Source organism: Amphiura filiformis, chromosome 11 (genome assembly GCF_039555335.1).
Source record: "Amphiura filiformis chromosome 11, Afil_fr2py, whole genome shotgun sequence".
Classification (NCBI taxonomy): domain Eukaryota; kingdom Metazoa; phylum Echinodermata; class Ophiuroidea; order Amphilepidida; family Amphiuridae; genus Amphiura; species Amphiura filiformis.
The window spans coordinates 1,279,820-1,307,057 of NC_092638.1; the positions used below are offsets into that span (position 1 = coordinate 1,279,820).

A 27,238-nucleotide genomic window follows, 5' to 3' on the forward strand; every position below is an offset into this window, starting at 1 on the left:
CTTGGATCGTCAGACATGAGCTTGCATTTTGTTGGGTTAATTTTCATTCCCCAGCTGCTGCATGCTTTTTCCAATTCATTGGTGGAGATTTGCAGGTTCTCAAAGTCCATATCCATGAGTGTGGTGTCATCTGCATATCGGATGCTGTTAATGCACAATGTGCATTGCACATGTCACCCATCTGCACACCTGAGCCTAGATTTTGGATGTCCGTCATGACAAACTTCAGATTGAAGAGGCATGGTGAGAGAAGACATCTAGGTCTAACACCAACTAGGACTTCAAACCAATCGGTGATCTTTCCATTTACCACGACTGAGCATTTGGTTTGCTCATACATTTTTGCAATGAGGTTCACCAGTTTGGTGTCTACTCCTACTGATCGCAGACATTTCCAAAGGGCCTCCCTCCATTTGGTGTCAAATGCTGCTTTGAAGTCTACAAAGTTCCAGTGTATTGGAATGCGTCTTTCTTTAGCCTTTCCAAAGATTTGGCCTACTGTAAATACCGCATCTGAAGTGCCTCTGGAACTCCTGAACCCACACTGTTCCTCTCTCAGATGGTTATCTACAGTCTGCTGAATTCGGTTAAGAACCATCCTACAGAATACTTTTCCAGGGATTGACAGGAGGGTAATAGCTGTGTAGTTGGCTGGGTCCAGTTTGTCGCCCTTTTTGTACACAGGGGTTATTAGACCTTTACTCCAGTCTTCAGGGATTTTTCCTTCGGCCCAGGCAGTGTTGATGATCTTCAACAACATTTGTTTCAACATGGGTCCTCCTGCTTTCAACACTTCTGCTGAGATCTTATCCCAACCACACGCTTTGTTGTTTTTAAGCTTCTTGATGGCCTCTTCAACTTCATCTATTGAAAAGGGCAAACTTGCTGTAGCGGGGTTGACAGGCTCCGGGATGGAGTTAAGTATATTACAGTCTCTGTGGAATTCTGTATGCAGATGTTTACTGAAGTATTCCTCCCAGCACTTCATTACTTCCTCCGGGGCTGTTTGTAGTGAACCATGTTTGTCTTTGGCTGCAGTTTGAACTTTGGTTTTATCACCTGCTAGTTTTGTGACTTTCTTGAAGAGATCATGGCTTATGTTCTTTGCATGGGCTTCTTCCATTTCTTGAACACCTTTTTCAAGAAGTTTTCTTTTCCACTGCTTCACTTGATATTTGACCCCCTTGTTCAGCTTCCGATAGCAGTTCTTGCTTTGAGCTGAGGGGTTGTTTAACATCAAGACTCTGGCTTTTCTTCTCAAGTGGCACATTTTCCTGACTTCTTCAGGCAATCCCTTCATTTGGCGGGCCCTCCTAATACCAACTGATTCTTCAGTAATTTTGTTTGTGGTGTCTCTGAACTTAGCCCACAGGTCTTCTACATCAGTATCCTCCAGTTGAAGCAGGGATTCAAAAGTACCACCAATCTTGGCTCTTCTGCAATCAGCGGGTTGGTAAGTCCACTGACGTCATAGCTTTTTGGAGTTGTTTTCAGGCGTTTGGTTCTGACTGGTGCTGACACCACTTTAGCGATCATTAGATTGTGATCTGAGCCCACATCAGCTGAGCAGTATGATCGGCATTTCTGGATGGTACTTAGGTTCTCCCGTTGAGTTATGACGAAGTCAATCATATTTTTGTATTTCCCACAAGGTGAAGTCCATGTTACCTTTCTACAGGCTTTATGCTGGAAGTGGGTGTTACATGTGGAGCATGCAGAAATCCAACAGTTTCTCCCCTCTGCTGTTGATCTTACCAATACCATACTTGCCTATTGCGGGGATCCAAGCTTTACTGTCAGAGCCAATTTTGGCGTTGAAATCCCCCATCAGGATAAGTTTCTCCTTCAAGGTACACCAACTTGACGTGGGGAAACAAATAAAACACAGAGTAGACAGTACGTGGGGGGGGGGCGGCGGTGGTGGACTAAAATAGAAAACGTAGCAAAAATAGCAAAAACAACATGGATCAATGGGAATAAAAAGTACACCAGAACAAGTCCAGAGCCCACAGAAATGTCAGGAAAACAGTACAAGAGTACACTGGAAATGATGAAAATCACTGTGCACAACAAAACCAAACAGACAAGGGAATTATCGTGAAAATCAATTGAGTTAAATATCTATAGTAAACGTACAAACGTATAGTAAACGTACAAAAGACAAAAACAAAGCAGCGATCCCTTGGATGGTTGATCCCATAGAAACCCAGTACATGCAGATATTTAAAGTGGAAATGTATATGTATATGTAGATAAGCTGTTTGCCTTCATTTTCACTATAATATCGTATTTGTTTGATACAAATATAGCATCCAAGTCAGGATACAGCGTCGACCAGATAAAGATCATCAAACAGGAAAACCTGAAATTTGAAGCGAAAATAGGGGCAGGAAGTATGGGCACAGTTTACAAGGCAACATTCAACAGATATGACGTAGCAGTTAAGAAGTTACAACCTCAAAGGTACTTTTCCTGTTTATTGATTGATTTCACGAAACCGTTGCTAGCGTTGTAAGACCTCAACCTATCGTAACACCAAACCCACCGTAAATCTTTCATATAGGATCAGTGGTGTACAGACCGGGTGGAGAGGAAGGGGAGCTGTTCGAACAGCTTGTTGGATCGGGACAAACGTTTTAGGCCAAATATTAACCTCAAAGGAGTGAAACATGGGGAGGGGGGGGGTAAGTAATTGTTGGCACGCTGTTTGGAAATATAACCGGGGAGCTCACAATTATTGCCTAACCTTGTTGGGTGCTACACAGATGAGTTATACATAATAATACTGTCACTCCATATCTGTGAGAAATATGTTATAAGCGACTATAAAAGTGAAAAAAAATGTAATAATTCTGTCACTGCTGGTCATCCAAGTTCTGGTATGGAATACACTCTAGTTCCACTACTTCACTCGGTAGTATATACGTGACATGATACCTGGTAACCAAACGTTTGTTTTCCTTTCTGTATACAATGTAGAAGTGCGAACATTCGCGAGGTTAAACGAGCACTGAGGAAGGAGGCTGAAAACCTAAAGCGATTCGACTCGAACAATGTCGTGAGACTTTGGGGATTGTGCGAGGAAAAAGGTGGGTTCGATCAACGTATTTATCCTGGTGGTATATATAAACCGGTAACAATATTTATCATAATTAAATCGGCACAACAGTGTATCTGAAGAAGAAATGGTGCAACAAAAATGACCAATTTAGAGATTTTAGTATGATGTAATTGAAATTAATATAACATTACAACTAAGATATTCGGCTTTTCAATACTTACTTATACAGTGACTTCAGTTTTATTTTTTTAATTATTATGACACTGTTTTTTTTTACAGTGGCGTAGCGGGAGGCGAATTTTTTTTCCGTAGTTAACATTTGAATAGGAGAAACTTATAATACATAATGTATAGTATTACATGTATTATGAGGCTAGATTCCACATGCCATTATTACTAAGTATTTCTTCTTACTTAACAAAAAGAAACGAACTATATTATATTTAAAATTCTACCACGGATTGACCGGGGTTCGAACCAACAACCTATCGATCCATAGTCAGACGCTATACCACTATGCTACGAGTGGTTCTGCCAGAAAGCCGTCTTTCTATCATACTTGTTGATTACGGAATAAAGCGTATATACACGATATACTATATTACTAGTTAATACGTATATATGCCCTATCTCCGATCAATATTGAACTCTAACCCTAACCCTAAGACCCTAACCCTAACCCTAACCCTAAACCTAACCCTAAACCTAACCCTAACCCTAAACCTAACCCTAACCCTAACCCTAACCCTAACCCTAACCCTAACCCTAACCCTAACCCTAACCCTAACCCTAATAGGCGGGACACCACGTATACAGTTGCTTAAACGGGCTCCCTATTCAAATGTTAACTACGGTAAAATAGTTCGCTAGCGGGAGGGAACATATGGGGGCACGTGCCCTGGACACCACATTTAAGGGGCGCCAAATTGACCAATCATCATCGATTTTGCGCCCATCCTAGCGATTTCAGTACATAATCATTTGTAAGATTTTTTAAGATCGATATTCAACTTCCAAATTTTTGCGCGCCATTATTTCAAGAGTTGTGTGTGCATCGCTTTCACAACATCACATTTTACGTTTGTAGTACTGAAATAACACCTTCAGCTACCATGAAAAAAAATGAACGTAATCTTTGATTCAGCAATGAACATGTCAGTCGTCTCAAGAATATCTCCAGAAGAATTCGTCGTTATGCCGATCAAGACACTGGTAGTAATGCATTCCGAGCAATTGTTCTCTCGAAATTCTCTATAAATGCACAACTGTAGACATATTTTTTTAAATGTTTATAACCAATTTTCCTTTCTCCTTTCTTTTCAAGAAAGTCACTTGTCTCCGTTTTTACTTTTTTGCTTAAAACAATTATTATAAACTGCTCAAATAAAGAAAGTCCGCAGTCATGTAACCCGTCTTACACCAAAACCTGATCGTGTTATGAACATTTAATTGATAAAGTCGTGTGCAGAATCTTGTTAGCTCCAACTTGATACCAAATTTGCCACCAAAACTCTAAATTCAGAGATTGAGACCAGTATATGAAATTTGGTGCATTTGCAAAAGTTGCAAATTAAAAATGGACCTCGCGGAGCTGTAGTTGTGAATGGCACAGCGCGACCATTGACATAGCCCGAAACAACCGCTAGGTCATATCGATCGCATCGTGCCCTAGTATTCATCAGTAAAGCACTGTAGCAATCCATGCGTTTTAAATTAACAATTGAATAAAGCGCGCACTTGGGATAGTCGACATGGGTTCATCGTGGGCAAGCAAGCTTGACCACATTGCCACGCTAAGCAATTTCGACCGCGTTATCGTTTTGATTTGCAACTTTTGAAAATGCACCAAATGCCATAAACTGGTATCAGTCTTTGTCACTTTTGAGTGTTTGGTATCAAATTTGGTATCAAATTAGAGCTAACAAGATTCTGCACACAACCGAAACAATCAAATTTTCATAACAAGATCAGGTTTTGGTGTAGGACGGGTTACATGACTGCGGACTTTCTTTATTTGAGCAGTTTATATCAACAAGAAGAGTCTTTCAAATAGACACAGTTCACGGATCAGGTGTATAGTAATTTGTTCCAACTTTCCATTTTCATATCAAACCTACTCTGCACTGATCTTACAATAAATTAGTGATTTGATAAATGATACCTACATCCTGACTCTGGCTTAACTCTCCAGCAAGAAAAACCTACTATCATAGGCCTATTGAAATTCAATTATACCATGCAAATGATAACCTTGGCCCAATAATTATAAAAGGTTCCAATTAAGATAAGCAAACATTACTGGGTAGATAACAGGATCTAAATTTCGTCAGTTGGAAGTAATTGAGTGAATCGCCTGTATCAAAATATGCAGTGTATTTTTCATATATGCAGTAATATGCACAGCCTTATCACAAAATAAACAATAGCATTGACCTTACCCACCAATCAGTAAAGCCTATTATAATCATGTGATGGCTCAATCCAATAGTAAACATGCTTAGAAAAAAGGCTGCCATTGTCTCAATACAAGATAAGATGTGCTAAAAAGTCCTTGTCATGTCGGACAGGATTAGATAAAGGGATACAAACCTGGGTATGAGACATTAGGAATTATTTCCTAGCCTCTTAATCACAGGGTTGATGGGCTACAAATGATATTCAAGACACAGTGTATGTAAGGGATAAACTGTGCATATGAGATGTGGGTTCAAGTGGGGGAAATTTTTGTTGTTGGATATTTGGGCGTAAACTGGCGTTTTGTCACATGTTGTCCCGTCCTAGGAATTGCTGGCCTTCCATTGTAGTTCAAAGATAAAATCCTAACGCTAAGCTAGTAATCATGCTGAGATCTCGGATTTTTATCGAGCATTTTGAGATGACGTCTACAGGCATATCACCCTCATTATAGCCATGATAACAGCTCAGCCAAGGCACAAATTATAGGCAGATAATTACTTGGCACATAATTATGTTGTTTGGGTTAAAAGGATAAAAAAGCCCACGGGTCACTTCGAATTTTTCCTGAATCCAAGATGGCGGCCAAAATCCCAAAATTCTATTAAAATCCTTATTAAAATAACTCATGTTTACAGTCTTAGAATGTTATGGAACTATTTCATTTTACCTTCAAGTTATATAGAGATATTGTTTAACAAATGTGCACATACATTAAACCGACTAACCACGTGACCCAAAATGACAAAACTCTATATTCAAATGACACAATGAATCCATGTGTCATTATGGTCATAGTATACAACTTATAAAACTTCAAAGGTGCTGATCAAGTATGATGATCAAAATAGATCTAGGGGCCACTGCAAAGTGCACTTCAGTCCAAAATGGCGGCCAAATTCGCAAACGGGTCAATTCATGCTAATTTATTACTTACCGAGTGTACACTGTACACCCAACCTCTTGGATGTTGTTCTACAATTGTGAGGTCACAAAAAAAATCAAATTCCCTTTTTTGGCCGAAAATTTTGCGACCTTGAGCATTTTGAGCTAAGACATAGCAGGTTATTTTACAAAGTACCATTTTTAAAGGTCAATATATCAGCAACTAAATCAGCTATAACCTTCTAATTACACAGGGCTAATTAGCATAAATTAGTAGTAGTAATAAAAATTCCTTTAAAAAGGAACAGGGCGAACAAATGAGGAAGTGTCAAGATAAAGGTGTAGTTATTTTATTGTTTGAACTGTTTCTATAATTCGCATCGATCATAATGAGTATGTTTTTACGTACCTCAAATGACAAGGACTACGGTACTTAGCCTATGATCTTGCAATGAGACTGTACTCAGTGTATGGACAGTGTAGCCTATTTGTCTAATCGTTTTGGCTATTTAATTCTGACCATTGTGATTAAAACAGGCTTTCAGATTGGTGAGCTATTGTGTACAAAGTGATAAGACCGGGCACGTATAATAAAAATACACTGGATAATTCATGACAGCCTATTTACTGGCAAAAGGTGGGCCAAATAAATCTTAGTTGATTCTTGAACACAATTTAAGCAGGAACCTTGAGGCAGAATTATCCTGTAACGTTTACTTAGCCTAACAGTCAATGAACGTTCATTGTTAACATAATAAGTAGCTTTGGGTATCCTATGTTTATGAAATAAAGTGTTTACAAATGAATAACATCTGTTATACATATATACATCTACTTGCTAATACACTGAAAGTATAATAGAAATGAAGGATATGGAACAATTACAGAACATTTATAGTTGATTAATGTAGCTATGGGTATACAATGTTTACAAAATAAGAGCGTTAATGTTTTGTACATGAAGTTAACGTCTTTGCTACATAGCTAGTTGTTAATACATCGAAAATGTGACTAGAGATTTACAATTTGATGACATTCAAAATAATTTAGTATTGAAGAATTTCAACAAATTACAGAACTTTCATTTGTTGACATACTAGCAATATTGTTAACAATGTTGAAAATCATGTTCATAAGCTTAACATCCTCTATACATCTATTTATTAATGTTCATAAACGTATAACAATTTGTTACATCTATGTCTTAATGTTCATAAACGTAACATGCTCGATACATCTATTTATTAATGTTCATAAACGTCCTTGATACATCTATTTCTATTTCAATGCTATTTTATCTCCGTGTTCTGACAATAAATTTGACCCGAATAACATTTGTAAGAGGTAGAAACCTATCAGGCGGAGAGTGGCATGATAGAGCCGGCAACTTGTGACCGGCCGTATGGCATTTTCCAATATAGGCCTACTCGGTTAATTTTGTGGGGTTCATTATCGAACCCCAACGGTTTTAGCTTGTATTTATATTATTTATTAACATAGGCCTATTTGTTTGTGATATTTCAAGCGTTTTAAAATTTCAAAATAATCCCATTCAATTACACGGTTGACGGTGGAAATTTACTGAATTTAGAGAATGCACTGCGACCACCACCTGAAACCTATCAAAATAATATTATTAACCAATCCCATAACTGTTCAAATAACAGCCCTCACTTAACAGACATTAAGTCTCAATTGATAGGATCCATAAGTGGTAAAGTAAATATATTTTCTCTTTATCGCCTGCCTAAGTTTCCCCATTTAAGGGATGGGGTATGAACGTTTGGACAGTATTTATTGTGGGACCTTAGAGCACTTCAGACATGTTGAATTGCATTCTGAATACGAAGAATGTCCTTTTGATATAAAATAATTTTGATTTTTTGAAATTCGCAAATGATGATTTTTACTTAAAGTGTATGTAGGTGGGATGAAAAAGCCGACGATCAATTGAAAATTTTGACCTTTCGTATTGAAGATATGGATCTTTTTCCCAAAACACAAAAAGAATCAGGTCATTTTGGGGAAAAAGTCCATATTTTCAATATGAAAGGTCAAAATTTTTCAATTGATCGGCTTTTCCTCCCAGCTACATACACTTTAAGAATATGTCATTAGATTTATAAAATTTACTTCGACGACTGTTATATATCAAAAATATGAAAAATATCAAATTTTAATAATTTGTCATAAAATTTGTAGGCCTATTACATCGTGATTTTCAAAAAATGAAAATTATTTGATATCAGAAAGACATTCTTCGTATTAGGAATGCAATTCCATATGTCTGATGTGCTCTCATGTCCCACAAAAAATACTATCGAAACGACCATTCCAGATCCCTTAAGTACTCTCTTTAATTTACTCAAGGTTGTGTTTGTATAAATGAATTCAGTTATATAAACACAGCCTCGTGAAAAGGTCATGTTGACATAAATTAATTGACTGTGTGGTTAAAGTATCATTAACAGATTCTATACGCTATAGCAGAACAACAAGCACATATAGGCAAGTATTTTGCCAGTATTAATAAAACTATAATGAGGCTATTAATGTAGTCCAACTGTACGTACAATCTGGCAATACCGCTAAATCTTAAAGAAATGAAAAATATCTGTTGCAAGTTTCGGATTTGCATAAAAGTAATTCTAGTTCATCCAAGTTGTAAAACAATTATTTCTTTTAATACAAACACATTCCTTGCTAAGACAACTTTATAGCACTGTTTGAATATCAACATGAAGTAGTAATGACAAATTTAAATGTACACTATCACCTCTGTAGTTTCCTGATTACATAGACAGCACGATTATTTTATTTTTATTCTGCAACGCTGTGAGGAAATAAGTATGCCAAAACCCATCGCAATAAGGACGAAAAACGCGTCGCGTTTTTCGCCCAAAACAATGATATATTTATATTTCGTTTTAGTTTCAGAGGGGGTCAAAGTCAGACCCTCGTGCTGTTGAACAAAATATTTTCACGGACCAATGCTGATATTTCCATGCAATATAAGGGTCATTTAATTCCTAACATGTATTAATTATCTACAAATGTCTATAATTCAGTCAACAAACCAAACATTTGTAGACCATATGCGTTATGCCAGACCCCCCTATTTGGTCCTGCCACAAAAGTAAATTTTTACAAACTTTGACGTCCCGGTACACGAGGTGCGCTAAAGATAGAGAAGTATACTTTTTTGCATATGAAAGATTATATTTAAGTTATATGAAAGGATATAATTTGTTTTAAATTTTTATAGTTTGACTTAGGGGTATTAAAATATCCCTTTTAAAGGGGAATATTTTAACGATTAAATCAGCCATGACTTTTTTTATTATTGCACAAGGCCACTAATCAGCTACATCTTTAATCAGCAGTAATAACAAAATTAGATAGTTGCATTTCGTCTTGCCTTCACGGGGGTTTAGAATCGGTGTCACGTGCTGTTGAACACGCTGTTGCCATTTTTATGACACATGGTGACCCCTCTGAAATCAAAATGAAATGCAAATATTCATTCCATATTGGCGTTTAAAAAGGGAACTTTGTATAGCCCTACACCTGAAATCATCATTTAAGTTAAAAGTATGCTTTTTTACCCTTTTTCTTATTCAGTTATAAAGTAAAACTACAAATTTGAGAAGCCAATTCTGCCATTAACTTCACAATACACTCTTTTAGATGCATAAAATATACTTCTTTGCCTTTTGTGCACCTCATGCACTGGCCCGTCAAAGTTTGTGACATTTAGATGACTTTTGTGGCTAAACCAAATAGGGGGGGGGGGGGGGGTTGGCATTTTGCAGGGGGGGGGGGGGGCTACAATTGTTTGTTTGTTTTGACTGGATCATAAACATTGGTAGACAGATAATACATTTTGAGCGTTAAAAACCATTACAATGCATGGAAACAGCACCATTGGTCCATGAAAATGGGAAAATATTTTGTTTCAACGGCACGAGGGTCTTACTTTGACCCCCTCTGAAACTAAAACAAAATATAAATATCCCATTGGTTTTACTACTACTCATTTATGACTAGCTTGTTATCAGCCCTCTGTAATAAGAAGGTCATAATTGGTTTATTTGCTGAGATATTGTCCTTTAAATAGGATACTTTGTAAAATAACCTGCTATTGACCAATTAAGCTCAAAATGCTCAACATGCTGAAAGGTCTCAAAACTTTCGGCAAAAAAAGGGAATTTGATTTTGTTGTTGTGACCTCACCTTGAGGAGCGCAAACGGTACCCATGGCCAATTGTAGAACAACATCCAAGAGATTGGGTGTACACTCGGTAAGTATTAAATTGGCATGAATTGACCCGTTTGCGAATTTGGCCGCCATTTTGGACTGTAGTATACTTTTGCAGTGGCCCCTAGATCTATTTTGATCATCATGCTTTAAACATGAGTTATTAAGGAATCTAGTGGAATTTTGGGACTTTGGTTGCCATCATGAATTCAGGAAACAATCGAAGTGGCCTGTGGGCTTTTTTTTTATCATTTTAACCCCAGCAACATTGCTTGCTTATGTCGACTCTTGTAGTCGGACTCCCATAATGGTTCTCCAAACTGCTCTGTCAAGCATACAATTCTTGATGTCTGGGCCTGTTAAACCTGTATCATCTGCCAACATCTTGATATAATCCTTCTTGGGGGCACCTCTTGTTCGCTTTCCATGTTTGGGCTGCCACATAAGAACACTTGAAGCTGCTTCCTCTTCGCTTCTTGCACAAGCAAGCAAGCAAGCAACCCCAGCAACATACTGGTTCTGGTAGGAAAAAGTGTTAGTTTTTTCCTGGGATGGACCTGTCTATATTCCTCCAGCTTTAAGCTGTACGCATGATCAGTGATGATAAGTGACATATTAACGCTTTGAACTGCTTTCACAGACGGCCCGACTTCAACGTTAATGATTATCATGGAATATATGAAACGTGGTACACTAAAAGAAACACTGCAGACACTTGACAAGAAGGAAGGCAGGGACAACATCGACTGGTCTCGACGTGTTCACATGGCTTTGGGAGGGGCTTTAGGTCTCTATCGAATTCACAGCATGGTACCCCCAATGCTGCACTGTTGTATCGATAGCAAGAAGTTTCTTGTCGATCGGTCTTATGAAGTTAAGGTAATACAGTCTTGATATTGTGATGGGTGGGGGTGGTTACGTATAATATCCGCGTACAACCATAAAATGTATAGTCAAGATACTCAAATGTCTCGTTTAGGGTACTTAAAACAGCACATAAAGGACGTATTACAATAATTCTTAGTTTGCTGTTTAAGATTTTTAAAAAAGGCACGAAGACTCTTTTAATTCTTAATTATTATCTTCTTTATTTTGAAAAGATTGGTCACAACCCAATACAATCAGTACATGTTTTTGCACTGGGGATCTAATTAGGCTATATGGCAATTATGGTTGTACATAATATTATTTATACATTGATAAATAATACATTGGTGTTCTTTGTTTGTTTAGCATCATAGTTGATGATCAAAGTAAGAAAGTAGCAAATTAATGTAATTAAAATGTCATTTAACAGAGATAATGTCAAATAAAAATCAGATATTAAAATATTTTGCAATTCTCAATTTTTTATTTGGCAGGAAATTACTTACAGTATTGAATAGGGAGTAATATACAATTGCTAACGATAGGAAGCTTGTCTATAGTATGAAAGTATAGGCCAGCAAACACAAAAATGTTCTTAGAATGTTTGTTTTGTTTTTTCAAAACGTTTTAATAACATTTAAATGTCGGGTTATATAAAGGTCATAAAAACGGGTTAAAAGCGTTAGGGCAAATATTTTGGCCAAACATGTTTGCAAAATATTTTTTCAACCCCCAAATAACATTCTGTTTAGAAGTTTTCCAAAATGTTTTTTGAATGTTATTAAAACGTTTTGATATACCCTTTATATAACCCGACGTTTAAACATTTTCTGTAAAACATTTTGTGTTTGCTGGATCTTGATTAGGTATGCTTTATGAAAGCATATAAACACTAATGATATACAAGTCGAAATGCAAGTATTTACTGTTTAGCCCTTTTATATTTGCTAATGCCATATTATACATGTATTAATAGGGCACCAAACGGTGGCAAAAGGGACTAATGTGCTGTTTCACCAACAATACAAAATACGAGCAACTTGTATCTGTGCCTTACGAAAGACGTTTATGGTGTTTAATTTTTATTCATATATATAAATGTAAGTGTTAAATTATAAGTTAACAATCAATACAGTAGTTAGCTGATACAGATACGTATCATATTATATTTATGACAAAACAGATAGCCGATTTGGGTTTCGTGCACACAAGAACATCTTCCGGCAAAAACCATGAAAAACGATCAATTGGATACTCTGCTCCTGAACATATGATGAACTCATCCACCCCTTACGATGAACGCAGCGAAATCTTCTCGTAAGTTGTAACCCCCGGTTGTTGTTGATATTCTTGTCTAGTAGATGAACTAACTGGACTTATATTCAACTAGTACATACAACCTTTATTGTCGTTTATTGGTAGATAAAATAATGGTGCGTAATTTAATACTTTGTAATGGGTCCAGATATCGTATGAAAATTCGACTATTATATAACCTGTTGCAGGATATTTTTTACATACTGGTAAATATATAAAAGTCTACTTTTTTCTTTAAATATTCTTCTCAGGTTTGGTGTTGTTATGTGGGAGATAGTCACTTGCAAAGAGCCGTATGACAGTAAGTTTTATAGTTTTAAAGCATGATCTTACTTAATTATTACTATGCTTACATAACGTTATGTAAAAATGTTCATATGAAAATGGCCCAACTCGTTTTTTAGCCTCTTTAGATAATGGGACATACCTTTGAACCCGAGTATTAAAAGAAACCAAATGAAGTGTCTCTTTAGTAATAATTATTATTTTTACATCATGTACAGATGTGTATGCACGAAGCAGCTCATGTTAATCATGATAATAATATCTCGTATAGCCGTTGCAAAAGAGTAGCTCGGTATGAAACAGTTTAAACATATTTTGCAGCCGATTATCAAGTGTTTAGCTGAAACAATAGAAAGAAAGAAAGACATTTGTTATAATTATTATAATTGCAGTTATATTTTGTATTTGCCATTATATTTGTTATGGATTTGAGGCTTGACGCTCCTTTAAAATCTATCAAAAATTTATTAACAATACTTTGTCACCGAACCATATCATTTCTTTTTTGCGGTTGAACTATTGAACTGACTGACTAAAAAACTGAAATATTAAAGTAAAGCAAAAAAGTAGACATAGTTAAAAAAAAAAAAAAAAAATGCAGAGTTTTGGGTTATAATGTATTTCCCTTTTGATGTTTTGTAAGGCTTTAACAACGATGGCCACACTGATAGAAAAACATTATAATGTTATATTTTTACTGTTTTGTAATAATAGCAATTTCATTTTTTCTTAAGTTTAGTAATTTATAACGCTTCGTGTCCTTTTCAGTGACAGAACATAATGTTTTGACACTCACAACTACAACACCTTAGATAACTCACTGTCTGTTGAGGAAGCAGTTACCCAAAAATAAATTTACTTAATAATTTATGCACAAGCTTTGAGTTGGACAATATTTTTGGTCTAAATAATGTCTGTTTTATACTGTTGATAATTGACCAAATGTTTGGCAAAGCTTTGGGAGAACAAGACACAATATCAATCAGACCAATGGAGCCAGTTTTGAAAATTGAATTAGTATTTTTCAAGTATCATCAATTACCTATGGAATTAAGAAAATCAACTATTATATTAGAAAATAAACATTCCTTTAAAGTATTGGAAAAAACTTTTGTTATTTTTAGAACTCAAAAGTGACGATGACATACCATATTACATGGTCGAAAAGGAGAAAGCAGAACAAGTTCCTGATTTGCCCAATCTTCCATGCAAATTCAAAGACTTAATCAACAAGTGCAGGAGCCGAAACACAGAAAGGGATCTGCGCCCATCGGCCGCAGGTATGGATTTTGTCATTATTGTTGTTTGCGTTAATGTAATGAGATTGGTCGGTTACAGCCCACTATGTCGAAGGTTTGCTATGTCAAATATGAAATAAGGTACGCAATGCATGTCGATGTATGGTCCGCTATGTCAAATATGAATATGGTTTGCTACGAATTTAACCCAAACCCAAACCTTAACCCTAACCCTATCCCTAACCCATACCTAAGATCTGCCCTAATCTAGCCCTATTCTTAAACCCAGCCATTTCCGTAACCCTAGCGAACCCTATTTCATGTTCGACATGGCGAACCTTATTTCATACGACATAGCGAACCTTTCATATTCGACATATAGCGGAACTGCTATATCTATAACAGCGAACCTTTATTGGTATTGGAAAATACCAGTTCGACATAGCGTACCTTTCGGACTTAGGGACGCACCATTAGATTCTCAGGGGGGGGGGGGTAGGAAGTTTTTTAAAAAAAAAGAAACTTCACCCACTACATGAGCAAAAAAAACCTTCCCCACCAACACTAAAAAAATCTTTCCCCACCTAAGTCACAGTGTATAAATGCATGTAATTAAAAAAAACTTACCGCCTTTGGCGGCGAAAAAAACCACACCCAAATTTGCCCCGACCCCAATTTCCTACCCTCCTGAGAATCTAATGGTGCGTCCCTTAGCGGCCCTTCGCTATAGGTAGCCTTCTACATAGCGAGCATACGCCGATCTGTCGTCCTTCGTAATAGCAACTGAATGTTTACAACCAAAAGGGTTATTTTAAATGATACCTAAAACACACCCAGTCTATTTGTTGTTAAAATGATTGAAAGTATATGTCATTAAAAAAAATCGAGTGAAAGATTCTACGTCACCCTCATGTTTTACGTTATATTTATTTTTGTATTGAAAAACATTTATAACATGTGAGATACTGCGGTGAATATCCAGTGAATGATATGGCAAACTTTTAAGTTTTATAAACTTCCTACAATACTTTGTTCCATTTTATAGACTTAGTGGAGAACCTGCAGTACATCGAGAATAGCATTGATGATCAGGATGACAAGTGAGTATTATAGTGTAATAAAAATTCCCTTTAAAAGGGAAGGCCAGCCTCAATGCAGAAGAGGTATTGTAAATAGTTTGGGTCACCGTGAAAGGCATTGTTTAGGATCACGCTTACATCCATGTTACATGACAGTTCACCAAACCATCAATGGTGAGAACATGCACACTGAAACAGCAAAAAACATTACCTCCTATAACTCCTGTCAACCCTTTAATATTACTCTAAATTGTTCTATCTTTTTGTCTTTACTGCTTTTTACCCATGCTTATTATTAAAATCAAAAAATACACTGCAGTTGTTAGTTAATTCGCTATGTAAACTCAACTTACATGCACATTTTATTTTAAAATGATTTTATATTATTTCGCAATGTATAGTTTACTATAAAGTAGATAGTGGCAAGCACATGATAAAGGACTGATCATTCACTACAATCTTCACTTTTAAACTGTATTTTTTGAATGTGTTGATTGTTAGTCCGAAACTCCTGCAAAGCTATGGACATGGCATCTTACCTACTCCATTCTGTAATAGTCTGCATTGTGTGTTTTCTGTTAAAGATAGCAATAATATCGTTATGAATTCGGCAGAGTGACGAATCGAGAATTTTGAGCAAATTGAGTTTTTAAGTGCTTATGATTATGTTTCAGGTTATCTTTTATTTACACCAAAAATTAATGGTAAATCTTACTCACCGACGTAGTTATTGAAATTTTGATTTGGACGAATCGCGCCTAAGTGCGATAAATGACTTCGGCAGAGAGACGAATCGTATACTTAGCTGTAGAAATCATGTTGATCTATAGTATAGTATAGCGGGAAACCCCGAATTTTCTATATTACATGTCCTATACTAATATATTTGATACCAACGTATAGCTTTAGGTATCTTCTATCCAGTGATACCAAAATAAGTACAAACATTCCCCACATGATATTGCTGTGGTTTAATAATGTGAGTGCGCGCCCGTCAAATTGGAAAATCCCAGAAAATCATACGCAAAATATAGGCTAATATAGTTATTTTTGCTTTAAAATCCTCGAGTTTTTGCTAAATATTACATGGATGACTATTTATAACTTATATAGCAAGTTAAGTCTACATAGCCTTAGGACAACCAGTAATTTCTACACAAAATCCCCAAATCAAGAATACGTGCTATGGTTTACACGCAGTTGAATGCGTATTCGACCTCTCTTTGCGCAGTGGTAGAGACATTTTGGATACAGCATAAAGCCGAATAGCTGTTAAAACGCGTTTTGAGGGATTATCGATTATTTCAGAACATGCAAATATTGCCAATAATTCGTGTACATTCACTTCTATAATATACATTTCAAATGAGTGCTCACGAATGTTCTAAATTTTTAGAAGGACCAATGGAATGGTACCAAGATTTTCAAACGCCGTTTACTCAGAACAGCAATTTTGCGTATTCGGCACTCTGCCGTGTTCATAACGATATCATCAATAACATTTTGAGTCAATTTTATCCATAAAACGATACAGGATAGGATAGATAATTACTTTGACTTCAATGTGGTCCATATAATGAAGATTTTGATTCTACAACATTATTAGATCTGTTATCAACATATCAATTATGCACTCACAGGCAACCAAACATCATGCTATGCTCAGTAGTCCACTGATATGACCTTGTTCCAGTGATCATTCCCCGCTAATTACTAATTGTTGACCATGTAATTTTTTGGATATGCTGATTGCTGAACAAGTTTATGTTTATATGTGTAGGCCTAACCTATATGATAACTTTTAAGTCATAATTAATTCAAACATAACTTTGGCATTACTCAATCGTTTTCGTTCGTTGAAACGGCAAAACATACTTTCTTTTCCTTGCAAATCGAATTAGCAGGCATCAAAAACATTTCCACCACAAGAAGTAAAAAATAATAATTCATACCAATAGAAGAAGACTATAATCTTAGCTAATCTTTAGTGTACACAAATCCCATCTCAGAATTAGATACCAGCCCTATGGGCTGGCGAAAAGATTATTTTCACTTTTGTCATGTTTGTGTACGTTTGCGTGTATGTTTGCAGTGGCATAGTCAGGTTTTAAGAGAATGTAGTAAGGGTACCGGGGTATGGAAATATTTAAGGGGAGGTAGGGGCAAGTTCAATTCACACCAAAAATCGCGCTGTGGACGCATACGTGGTCATAGTCGGCTGTTTGTTACATTCGTGACGCATGCTGCTCTGATGGCATACCTGGGATTTGTGGGTGGGTGTGTTGTGTGTGGGGGGTATAAGTGTGGGGGAGGGGTGTAAGTGCATGTTGGTTGGCCCAACTTAGTTCCCAAACCGACAGCCTTGAACTAATTTTACTAGCCTTAGAATGTTTGTATTGTAAATGGCTAATCATATTTGTAGTTAAAATTGCACTTTGTAGGCCTATTATCATGATTATAGGAAACATGCGCATATTTATCACGGGAGGGGTGGTCCAAGGGTCCCAGAATATTCCCGCGCCAGTCCAATATTTGTGTGTGTTGGGGTGAACATGTAGGTAAGTCGGTGGGGTTCGTGGGTTCAGAATGTTCCAATCAATCAATCAATCAATCAATCAATCAATCAATCAATCAATCAATCAATCAATCAAATGTATTCATTTTTCATCAAAAATGTATGAATAGGGGGTTGCACAGGGGTGGGGTGCTTATCAGATGAATTCTTTCAGTGGGGCCAAGAGCAGTGATAACAAGGAGGTAAGGTAAGGAATAATTTCGGGGGAGGAGGCGAATCATCCGAACAACAAACTATTTAGAGAATGGCTACCGATCATTGTTTTGTTAGGCATTGTATTAAAGTTTTAAGTTTAAATATTTCTTGATTTCAGTGACAATTGTTTTGTTTCCTTTTTCAGTTGAGAACTGAGGACATCCTGTTGCCATCGGCCAAGTGCTATGGACGTGTTTGAGAAAGTGTACATACGGTATTGAATTGGGACAGCTACGTCATTTCAATAAAGAAATATGTTGGTGATTAATAATCAATCTGAAACTGTAAATATAGTATACTTTAAAGGCCCATTCAGTAATTTGCTCATCCCGATGATCGTAAAAATCATCAAAATTCAGATTTTGGTACCTTTGTCATTGTCATAGATGTGCTAACATAGCATGCTAGTGGTTCAGCCGGAAGCCGTGTATTTGGTCAATTCCAGCCAAAGCGGGCCAAAATTCTCTCTGGGGCCATTTTGAAAATGTTTTCCTTTTCAATTCTAGACTTATCAAATGAGACGATCATGTCTAGTGAATCATCAGGTGGAAGTGCCATCGGATTGAAAAATAACTTTTCTTGCTAGACCAAATAAAGTGTTAAATGCGCATATGCATGTTACCCACGAATTCAAGCATTTTTCACCTGTTGTACGCCATAAAATTTCACTTTCTTTAATATCTTTCAATATTTTATGTGTGACTCATATACACTAGAAATCGGTGAAGACTTTGAACGTAAAATAGAATTTTATTACATATATCTACAAAGAAATATTTTGGTTATTACAAATTTTAAGAAAGAACCAGATGTACAGTTAAGATTGTGTCAATTCTTCGAACTCTTTCCAAAGTGGCTGTCATTTAACATTACTGTATTATTTCGAAAGATTAGAATAAATGCTTCATATAGATATAAAGTGAGATTTTGTATCTCGTCGCAGGATGAGGATCTCGGATGGATTCGTGGGTAACAGCGTCTGGAAAATAGCAATTCCTATTAATTTTTTTAATAAAATAAAAAATACTTTTCCGTATGTCAATAATTCAGGCTGCAATGGCACTAAAATGAATTTTAATCAAAATACAGACTACATGGAATATTTAGAATGGATCATTATGGCATTTTGGGTGTAAAAATTTTGAGAATAATGAAGTTGCCAAATTCAAATAGACAGAGCAAACAGTTTTATATTATTATTTTAGTAAAATCATTCCATATTTTCATGCAGCAATATTCTATTAACTCGTGTTTGACAGTTCCTATGAACTAAAACACTATCAATACATTGTTAACTATAATTTAAGTAGGGATTCGTGGGTAACCAAAATGTTCGTGGGTAACACATATTTGAAGGTATGTATTGGTAAGCGGCAAAATAGAAAATATTACAGAAGGTTGGAAACCACCATGCGGTTATTCCTCCATTGTGTTTCAATGATTCCCGTTTCTTTAACCAATTGCATTTACCCAAAAAATGGTAATTTAGGATAATCAATCAAAACTTCATGATGCAGCTTCAATACACCTTCAAGAGGACGCTATTAAACAGGACTGTTTTGGAACCTATTTCGCATGTTTTCAAAATGTTAAGATGCATAAGAAACATATAATTTACGAGTAAATCCTTGGATTCGTGGGTAACGCCGAATTTGTGGGTAAAGCTATAAGTACTATAGTACCGTTTGGGGTTTGCGTTTCTTAGGTGTATAAACTGTCAGTAGTGTCAAAATTATAGCATACCCATGGCTTGAATGTGTGCTGATTTAAACTTAAAATAAACAATCTCCTTATTTTTCAAGGTTAGCATCTATTCGGGATTCGTGGGTAACAAAAGTTTAAACCGTCGTAGATTCTTTTTTAAAGCGGTGAACGTATTTTTACGATTTACAATTTTAAGCGCTTGTCAAACTAAATTCAGTGTCCAAAGTCATTAAATGTTAATTTAAGTTATGGCAATTATATTTGTTGGACTCGTGGGTAACAGTTGATACGTGGGTAACGTTAAATATGATTTTATGGAATTTTATGGGTAAAACGTATTTGCATAAAATAATCACTTGGACCTCAGAATTATAGAACGAAACTTAGTTCCATGATACAGTCATTTATGGCATATTCACTTAAAATTTTTCAGAACGATCATTTTATTTTTGATACGCGGGTAACAAAATTATTAGCCAAATTGACTTAATGGCCTCTAGAGTCCACAAACTTTGGTGGAATTCAATCGTTTTACATATGATGAGAGATCATGCAAACGTCTTTCTAACGGTAATAATTTCATTTTGATTGAAGGACATATATGGTGCTTTATCTTTGAATTCGTGGGTAACGCCAATTCATTTAAGCTATCATAACTTGTCCCCTGGTATGACTTGCTAGTAAAGGCCTATATGCACAAAGAGAGCACATTGGACGTGACATGATATGCTCCATCAATAACGTGATTTCCTTTATTAATGACATTTTAAAGTGGAAAGTTAACATAGAGAGAATTTTGTCCCGCTTTCGCTGGAATTGACCATTTAAGACAAAATAAGGCATTCACATGTATCTGTAATTTATATACTGACAGTATATAAATTAGCTACATGTGTTTGAATGGAGTTTCATATTTCGTCAATACTGCTGCTTTCTTTGTTTTTTTGCCAAATTTTTCATTTCAAAAATACCAAATGACAATTTGACGGCAATTTGAATGAAATATCATTCACTTTTAAGCAATTTATAAACAATTTTAATTTTTACACTTTCACTGGGATCGCTGAATGCATGGGACTTTAAGTTGGTATTTAAAAAAGAACTTACTCTTCCATACTGTGGCGTAGGGAATAGGGAGAGTAGTGGTCATGGCCTGTAAAGTGTTATTGTATATGATATAGGCCTAATACATACAATGATTTATATTGTGCCTTATCGTGTATATCAAGGCTAATTACAAAGAAAATCTTAATACTGCAAACATGGAAGAAAGATCTCATCTCTTTCTTCCATGCTGCAAAGCATGTTAAATATAATAACAATAAAAAAAATTATGGAAACAAATGAGACTTGAGGCTTTTATGGTTCTCTTATGAAAATTTCTTTTGTTGAGAGTAATTACTTTTATCACGTTCCCAGGCTACAGCAGTCATCGCCGTACGCAGTCTGCCGCCTGGACAACCAATTCTTTAGAAATGCTTAGTCGCGCTAAAAGTCGATCGATACATGTAAAAATCAGCACAATTCAGAGATACACCTTTTTGCTATGAAATTAATTTTCTCGGTCAAATATAAAGCAATATTTTTTTTCTTCAGTAATGTCAGTTAAAAACTTGGTGCTTGGATATACATTTTTTTAAATCCTGGTGTTAAAATTAAGCATCAAATTGTGTCTTTTAGTGTGATATTTTTGATTTTTATAGGCCTTGAATTCGCCTGCGAGCTTTTTACGGAATTCATGTTTTAGCGTCTCAAACTAACATAGTTTGCTAAAGAAAGATATTTCCCACCTCTGTAAAGCACATCGTGTGGGTCTATATGTTATAGTTTTGTCAGAATTTCCGTTTTTGTTTTACCCTATTTCCATTGATGCCCGAAAATGTCAAACTAAGTAAAAGTAGGCAATGGTGAGTACTTTTATCTCGAGAGCAACCAGCAGAAATAGTCGATATTTCCTTTGTTGTTATCCAGGTCAATTTTTCATTGAAAGCAAATTGCCCGACCAGCGATTAAATCCCCAATTGGGTGTTCTGGTTAAACATGATCAGTAGGAGCGCTATAGGTCTGGGAATTTCTTTGCTATATTGAAGTTCTGGCAACACTATAGCCATGCCGGTATTCCTATTAAACCCAGGGATATCGATCCACAATGCTAGTACTAACCTTTAGATTTCACGTGTTGATTTAGAAATTTTTTCAGCCGACAGTGAAAGATGGTGAAATCAAAACGGAAATTCTGACAAAACTATGATATATAGCTCACGGTGATGTGCTTTAGAAAGTTGGGGAAAATCCTTCATTAGCGAACTATATTACTTTGAAAAGCTAAAAGGTTGATCAAGAAAAAGCTCGCGGGCCGAGCTGAAGCCTATAAAAATCGAATATCTTACACTAAATGACTGAATTTCAGGCCTAAGTTTAACACCAGGATTTTAAAAAAATCAGTATCAAGCATTATAGTTTTTCCAGCCATTTACTGAAAAAATGAAAATTATTGCTTTTCATTTGGCTGAGAAAAAATTTTACACTGAAAAGGTGTAACTCAAAATTTTGCTCATTTCAACACCAATTTCGATCGTTTGTATTGCCTCATTAAATGACTGAGTGAGCCTTGCAGAACAAAAAGAATCGGTTGTGCAGGTAGCTGACTGTACGCCAGAGTATCTAGAATGCTGCTAAAATAAGAAGAAAAAAATAATGCTAATTTATTACACATTCTAGGGAAGCGTGGTTACCTTTATGAAATCGCCGAGTGGGAGGGTTTTCAATGAAATATTTTTTGTGTAAAAACTGAAGTATTATAATGTATAAAAAATATTTGAATATTAACTGTACATCATATATGACGATTCGTGATACCCAATGGTGCTAAAGTTCATATACGCCAAAATATTTTCTGAATTGAGTGGAAATTAACGCTGAATTGATGGTGAAAATTGTATGTAATTTTTACGTAGGTCCCCACTAAAAATTACTCTTTCGTCTTTATGGAAATCTAATCTCCAATATCTGGAAGAAACTTTTGGGGACCTACGTGGAAACCCTCCTATTAATTGCAAAAATCCAGACCGTGTATACACGAAAAATGGTAGACCCGCATGTACATGTATATACCCGGTATAATATAGGAGTATAGCACGTGCAGCCCAGCGAGTTCAAATCGATAATGTATTGTGCCCATTAATTGTCGGATTTCTGTATGTAAAACACGCAGTTATCAACAATTGAGCGCTATTAATACACATTAATGTTTTTAAGCAAATAAAATTCCAAAATTTGGCACGTTTTCTGCCTTTGCTTGTCACGTGGTAGGCCTATGTTGAAGTTGCGATTATATGTTCAAATAAGTTTCAAAGTGGATACCAACAAGACAAGTGGCCGAGCGGTAAAGGCGCTAGGCTCTTAAAGTATCCATGATAGTGGTGCGCCGTGGGTTCCAACCCCGCCTCTGCCAAACTTAATTTTACTTTTTTTAAATTTCATATTGGGGAAATGTGGCTGGGAGAATTTATGTATGGCGTGAAGTGGTGTGTTCCCAGGCCAATTAGTAGCGTAGCACGGGGGTAGAAAAATGAAAGAGAAAAGTGCCCCTCTGACGGAAATGAGGGAGGTAATCAAAAGGAGACGGACAAGAAAAGGGGGCAAGAAACCCGATTCCGTCGGACCAAAGTTCACCCTGATCGTGGGGCAACATAAAAAGACTGGGCCTTTACTATGTACAGTCTCTATTAAAAAATAACACTGTTACACAAGCGAGCAAACAAAGGATTTACAGATACTTCTAGAATTCAATTTCACGTTCTATACTTTGCAAAGACGTATTTCTCGGTTGCACGTTTACATGGTTTTACATGTCATTTATAATACATGTTGCAGTATACTTTAAAAAAATGTAATCAAAATTGTAATTTTACATTTTATAAATAAATAGGACCTATTAAGTTTGAAAGGCAAGGTTTAACGCTTCATTGTATAATCATTATATTAGCGTGGTTAATTTTACTATTGAAGTAAGCAGTAAACAAAATATAGAGATTACAAAATCGAACCTGGATATTGTTGAAAAATTAATTGACCACTTTTAATTGCTGTAAATAATAATTATGCTTCAATCGGATATCGGGGGGCGTCACTCCCATTGTGGCCTGTACACCATCCGCGATAATCAACTGTTGAAAAGCACCATAAACAAGGATTTAACCATTGGCCAAAACGATACCCTAAACAGTTAACACGCACCTGTCTTCACACCCTAAACAGGAATTTTATTCCTTGCAACAAATTTCATACCCTAAAGAAGGATATTTTCGTAAAACCACATGCTTTTTGAAGATCATTTCCCCTTTAATATTTATCTCTCCATCTGTCCAATTTACATACCCTTTCCGCGTATTAGCACATGGCAATTTTGCTACCCTTTGTTCCAATGTTTCATGTTTTTGACACCCTAAACACGATACGCGCGTATCGTGCCTACCCACGAAAAACTACCCATTTTACACGTTTTTATTATCGCGGATGGTGTACAGGCCACAATGGGAGTGATCCCCCGGGTCGGATATTTGCAAATTTGGAACAAATTGCTCGCGTGAATACATATGCTTATAATTGTGCAGTTGCAAAAGGTACTAGTCCGGTTTTCATAAATTATGTTGTGCCTTTTTTATGATTAAGGTTTATCACCAGGTTATAACTCTGCTGAAGCCACAGGGGGTCAAAATCCAAAAATACTCCGATTTTAACCGAAATGGTCTCAAATTGTTCGTCTTGTAAACACAATTCAAATAAAGTATGATTTACACCATCTAGAATGTATGGATAACATTGCCAAGTATCACGTCAAGGCAAATGCGGTTCAATAAGTATTTTGGTCAATTTTGTTAAAGCCACGCAAAATTATTCCTCTGGTAATAATTATTCAGATAGTTTGGCATATCTGCGGCATATAGTCCTTGAGTTATAAGCAAAAGGGTCAATAAACATACCCTTTCATCCCGATACCTATGTCACAAAAATTTTTGTTTTTGAATTGGTATCTAAAATCATACAATTAGAGAACAATTTTATGAAAATTAGAGCGGTTTTAAGTTTTAATCCTTGTGGACTCCAAATTCTGACATTTGACCTTTTTGCTTACAACTCGAGAACCATGCATCTTAGATAGGTCAAACCATACTTTCCTATTTATGAGTAGAGTAATACTTTGGAATGGTTTACAACAAGATCTGAGGAATTTAAAAATCTGACCTTAAATCTTTTCTGAATAAGGTACATTTTTTTCACCAAAGTTTTTCCTACTCTTTGAGGTCCGTTTATGATATAAAAGTCGGTTCTGGACCTTAATCACAAAAAGTCACGGGATTTTCCGTGCTTCTTGCCTATTGTGAACAATATTATAGGTGAGTTTAATCGATTTTTGTTATTATTACCAAGTTTGTATTTTACTATGTATGCCGTTTTTCTTAATCGTATTTGTTGCAAATTTGACCCAAGAGTCTTTCTTATTAATTGGAGTGAATTTATAACATGAATTCAATATATTTTTGTATTATTACCTATACTGTATAGATTAATCAAGAAATCAGTGCCATTCGCATCTGATACGGGTTTATAATAAACTGAAATACTAAATAGACATTCATATTGTAAAAAAGGTTTATTTGTGTACGAGTGCTGGCTATAATAATAATTCGTTATGAATTCGGCAGAGTGACGAATCGAGAATTTTGAGCAAATTGAGTTTTTGTATGCTTATGATTATGTTTCAGGTTATCTTTTATTTCCACCAAAATTAATGGTAAATCTTACTCACCGACGTAGTTATTGAAATTTTGATTTGGACGAATCGCGCCTAAGTGTGATAAATGAATTCGGCAGAGAGACGAATCGTATACCTAGCTGTACAAATCATGTTGGTCTATAGTATTGTATAGCGGGAAACCCCGAATTTTCTATATTACATGTCCTATACTAATATATCTGATACCAACGTAGAGCTGTGGGTATCATCTATCCAGTGATACCAAAATAAGTACAAACATTACCCAAATGATATTGCTATATTGCTGTGGTTTAATAATGTGAGTATGCGCCCGTGAAATTGGAAAATCATACGCGAAATATAGGCCAATATTGTCATTTTTGTTTTAAAATCCTGGAGTTTTTGCTAAATATTACAGGGATGACTATTCATAGCAAGTTAAGTCTAAATAGTCTTAGGAAAACCAGTAATTTCTACACAAAAAACCCCCCAAATCAAGAATGCGTGCTATGGTTTACACGTAGTTGAATGCGTATTCGACCTCTCTCTGCGCAGTGGTAGAGACATTTTGGATACAGAATAAAGCCGAATAGCTGTTAAAACGCGTTTTCAGGGATATATAGATTATTTCAGAACATGCAAGTAAACCCCCTTTATTACGAGATAATAACTCAAAATCTGTGCAGCACATTTTAAAACTGACAGAGCAAAAAAAGAAACCGAGTTTTGTTTTGCAAATTTTGATGCCTCTATTGTCTTAATAGCTTAAAATGTGTTGCTTTGGTTACTCTTTGAATGAAAAAGGTGCAGATTCAAAAGTTGCACCAAAGAATGTTGGTTTTGTTGGTAGAGTGCTCAACTAACTAAGGTTTTATTTCAAATTCTAATGGTGACCCGCAGGTCAAATTGCTAGAATTTACATTAATCACACCTAAACAGACACAAAAGGCAGCAGCTTAATCAGTGCCAATATTGCAACATTGAAACAAACAACCATACAAACATTTAACCCCACCCCACCCTACGTAGGCAATGAGGATAAAGTGCCTTGCAACACGTCATGCACGTTGGCACAAGTGGGATTCGAACTCGCAACCTATGGATTATGAGTCGGGTGCCTTATCCACTCGGCACATCAGTGCTCCTTTCACATGTATCGAAGCGCTTTACAATTTTTCCGCTGACTTTAGATTATGTTAGCTGCCTGGTAATCACTGGTCACCGCGGGTCATCCTTGAATAGTCATGTAGAGAATGTAAAAGGTCGGGGGGGGGGGGGGGGGGCTTCGAACAATTTTATACGGGGATGTGCCACGGAGACCGCGGATGCTGACTTACTCTATACCTACCTATTGCTGTTTTTGCCACCCATCAGTATACTAATTTTTCACACCAACAAATAAACATCCCAAAAGCACCCAATTTTGCCCTAATTGGACGCTTTTAGGGGCACTTTTGACCAAATACACCCAACTGGGCGCATTTGTGTCCACTGAAAACCCACTCATTGACATACCAAAATCGGTGAAAAGGTATCCCAAAACCGTGGCACATCCCCGT

At 36.1% G+C, this 27,238-nt stretch overlaps 1 protein-coding gene across 1 annotated transcript in view; it reads left to right on the top strand.

Annotated features, from left to right (window-relative positions):
- The window catches only part of LOC140164198 (mixed lineage kinase domain-like protein), a 32,747-nt gene extending 13,563 nt beyond the window's left edge, over positions 1-19,184 (top strand). The window contains exons 3-10 of the mRNA XM_072187442.1: positions 2,310-2,463; positions 2,980-3,089; positions 11,299-11,537; positions 12,709-12,842; positions 13,094-13,143; positions 14,252-14,407; positions 15,411-15,465; positions 18,360-19,184. Coding sequence (XP_072043543.1) covers positions 2,310-2,463; positions 2,980-3,089; positions 11,299-11,537; positions 12,709-12,842; positions 13,094-13,143; positions 14,252-14,407; positions 15,411-15,465; positions 18,360-18,363 — 902 coding nt within the window. The 3' untranslated portion in view covers positions 18,364-19,184. The remainder of the gene's footprint in view (positions 1-2,309; positions 2,464-2,979; positions 3,090-11,298; positions 11,538-12,708; positions 12,843-13,093; positions 13,144-14,251; positions 14,408-15,410; positions 15,466-18,359) is intronic.
- The last annotated feature ends 8,054 nt before the right edge of the window (positions 19,185-27,238 follow it).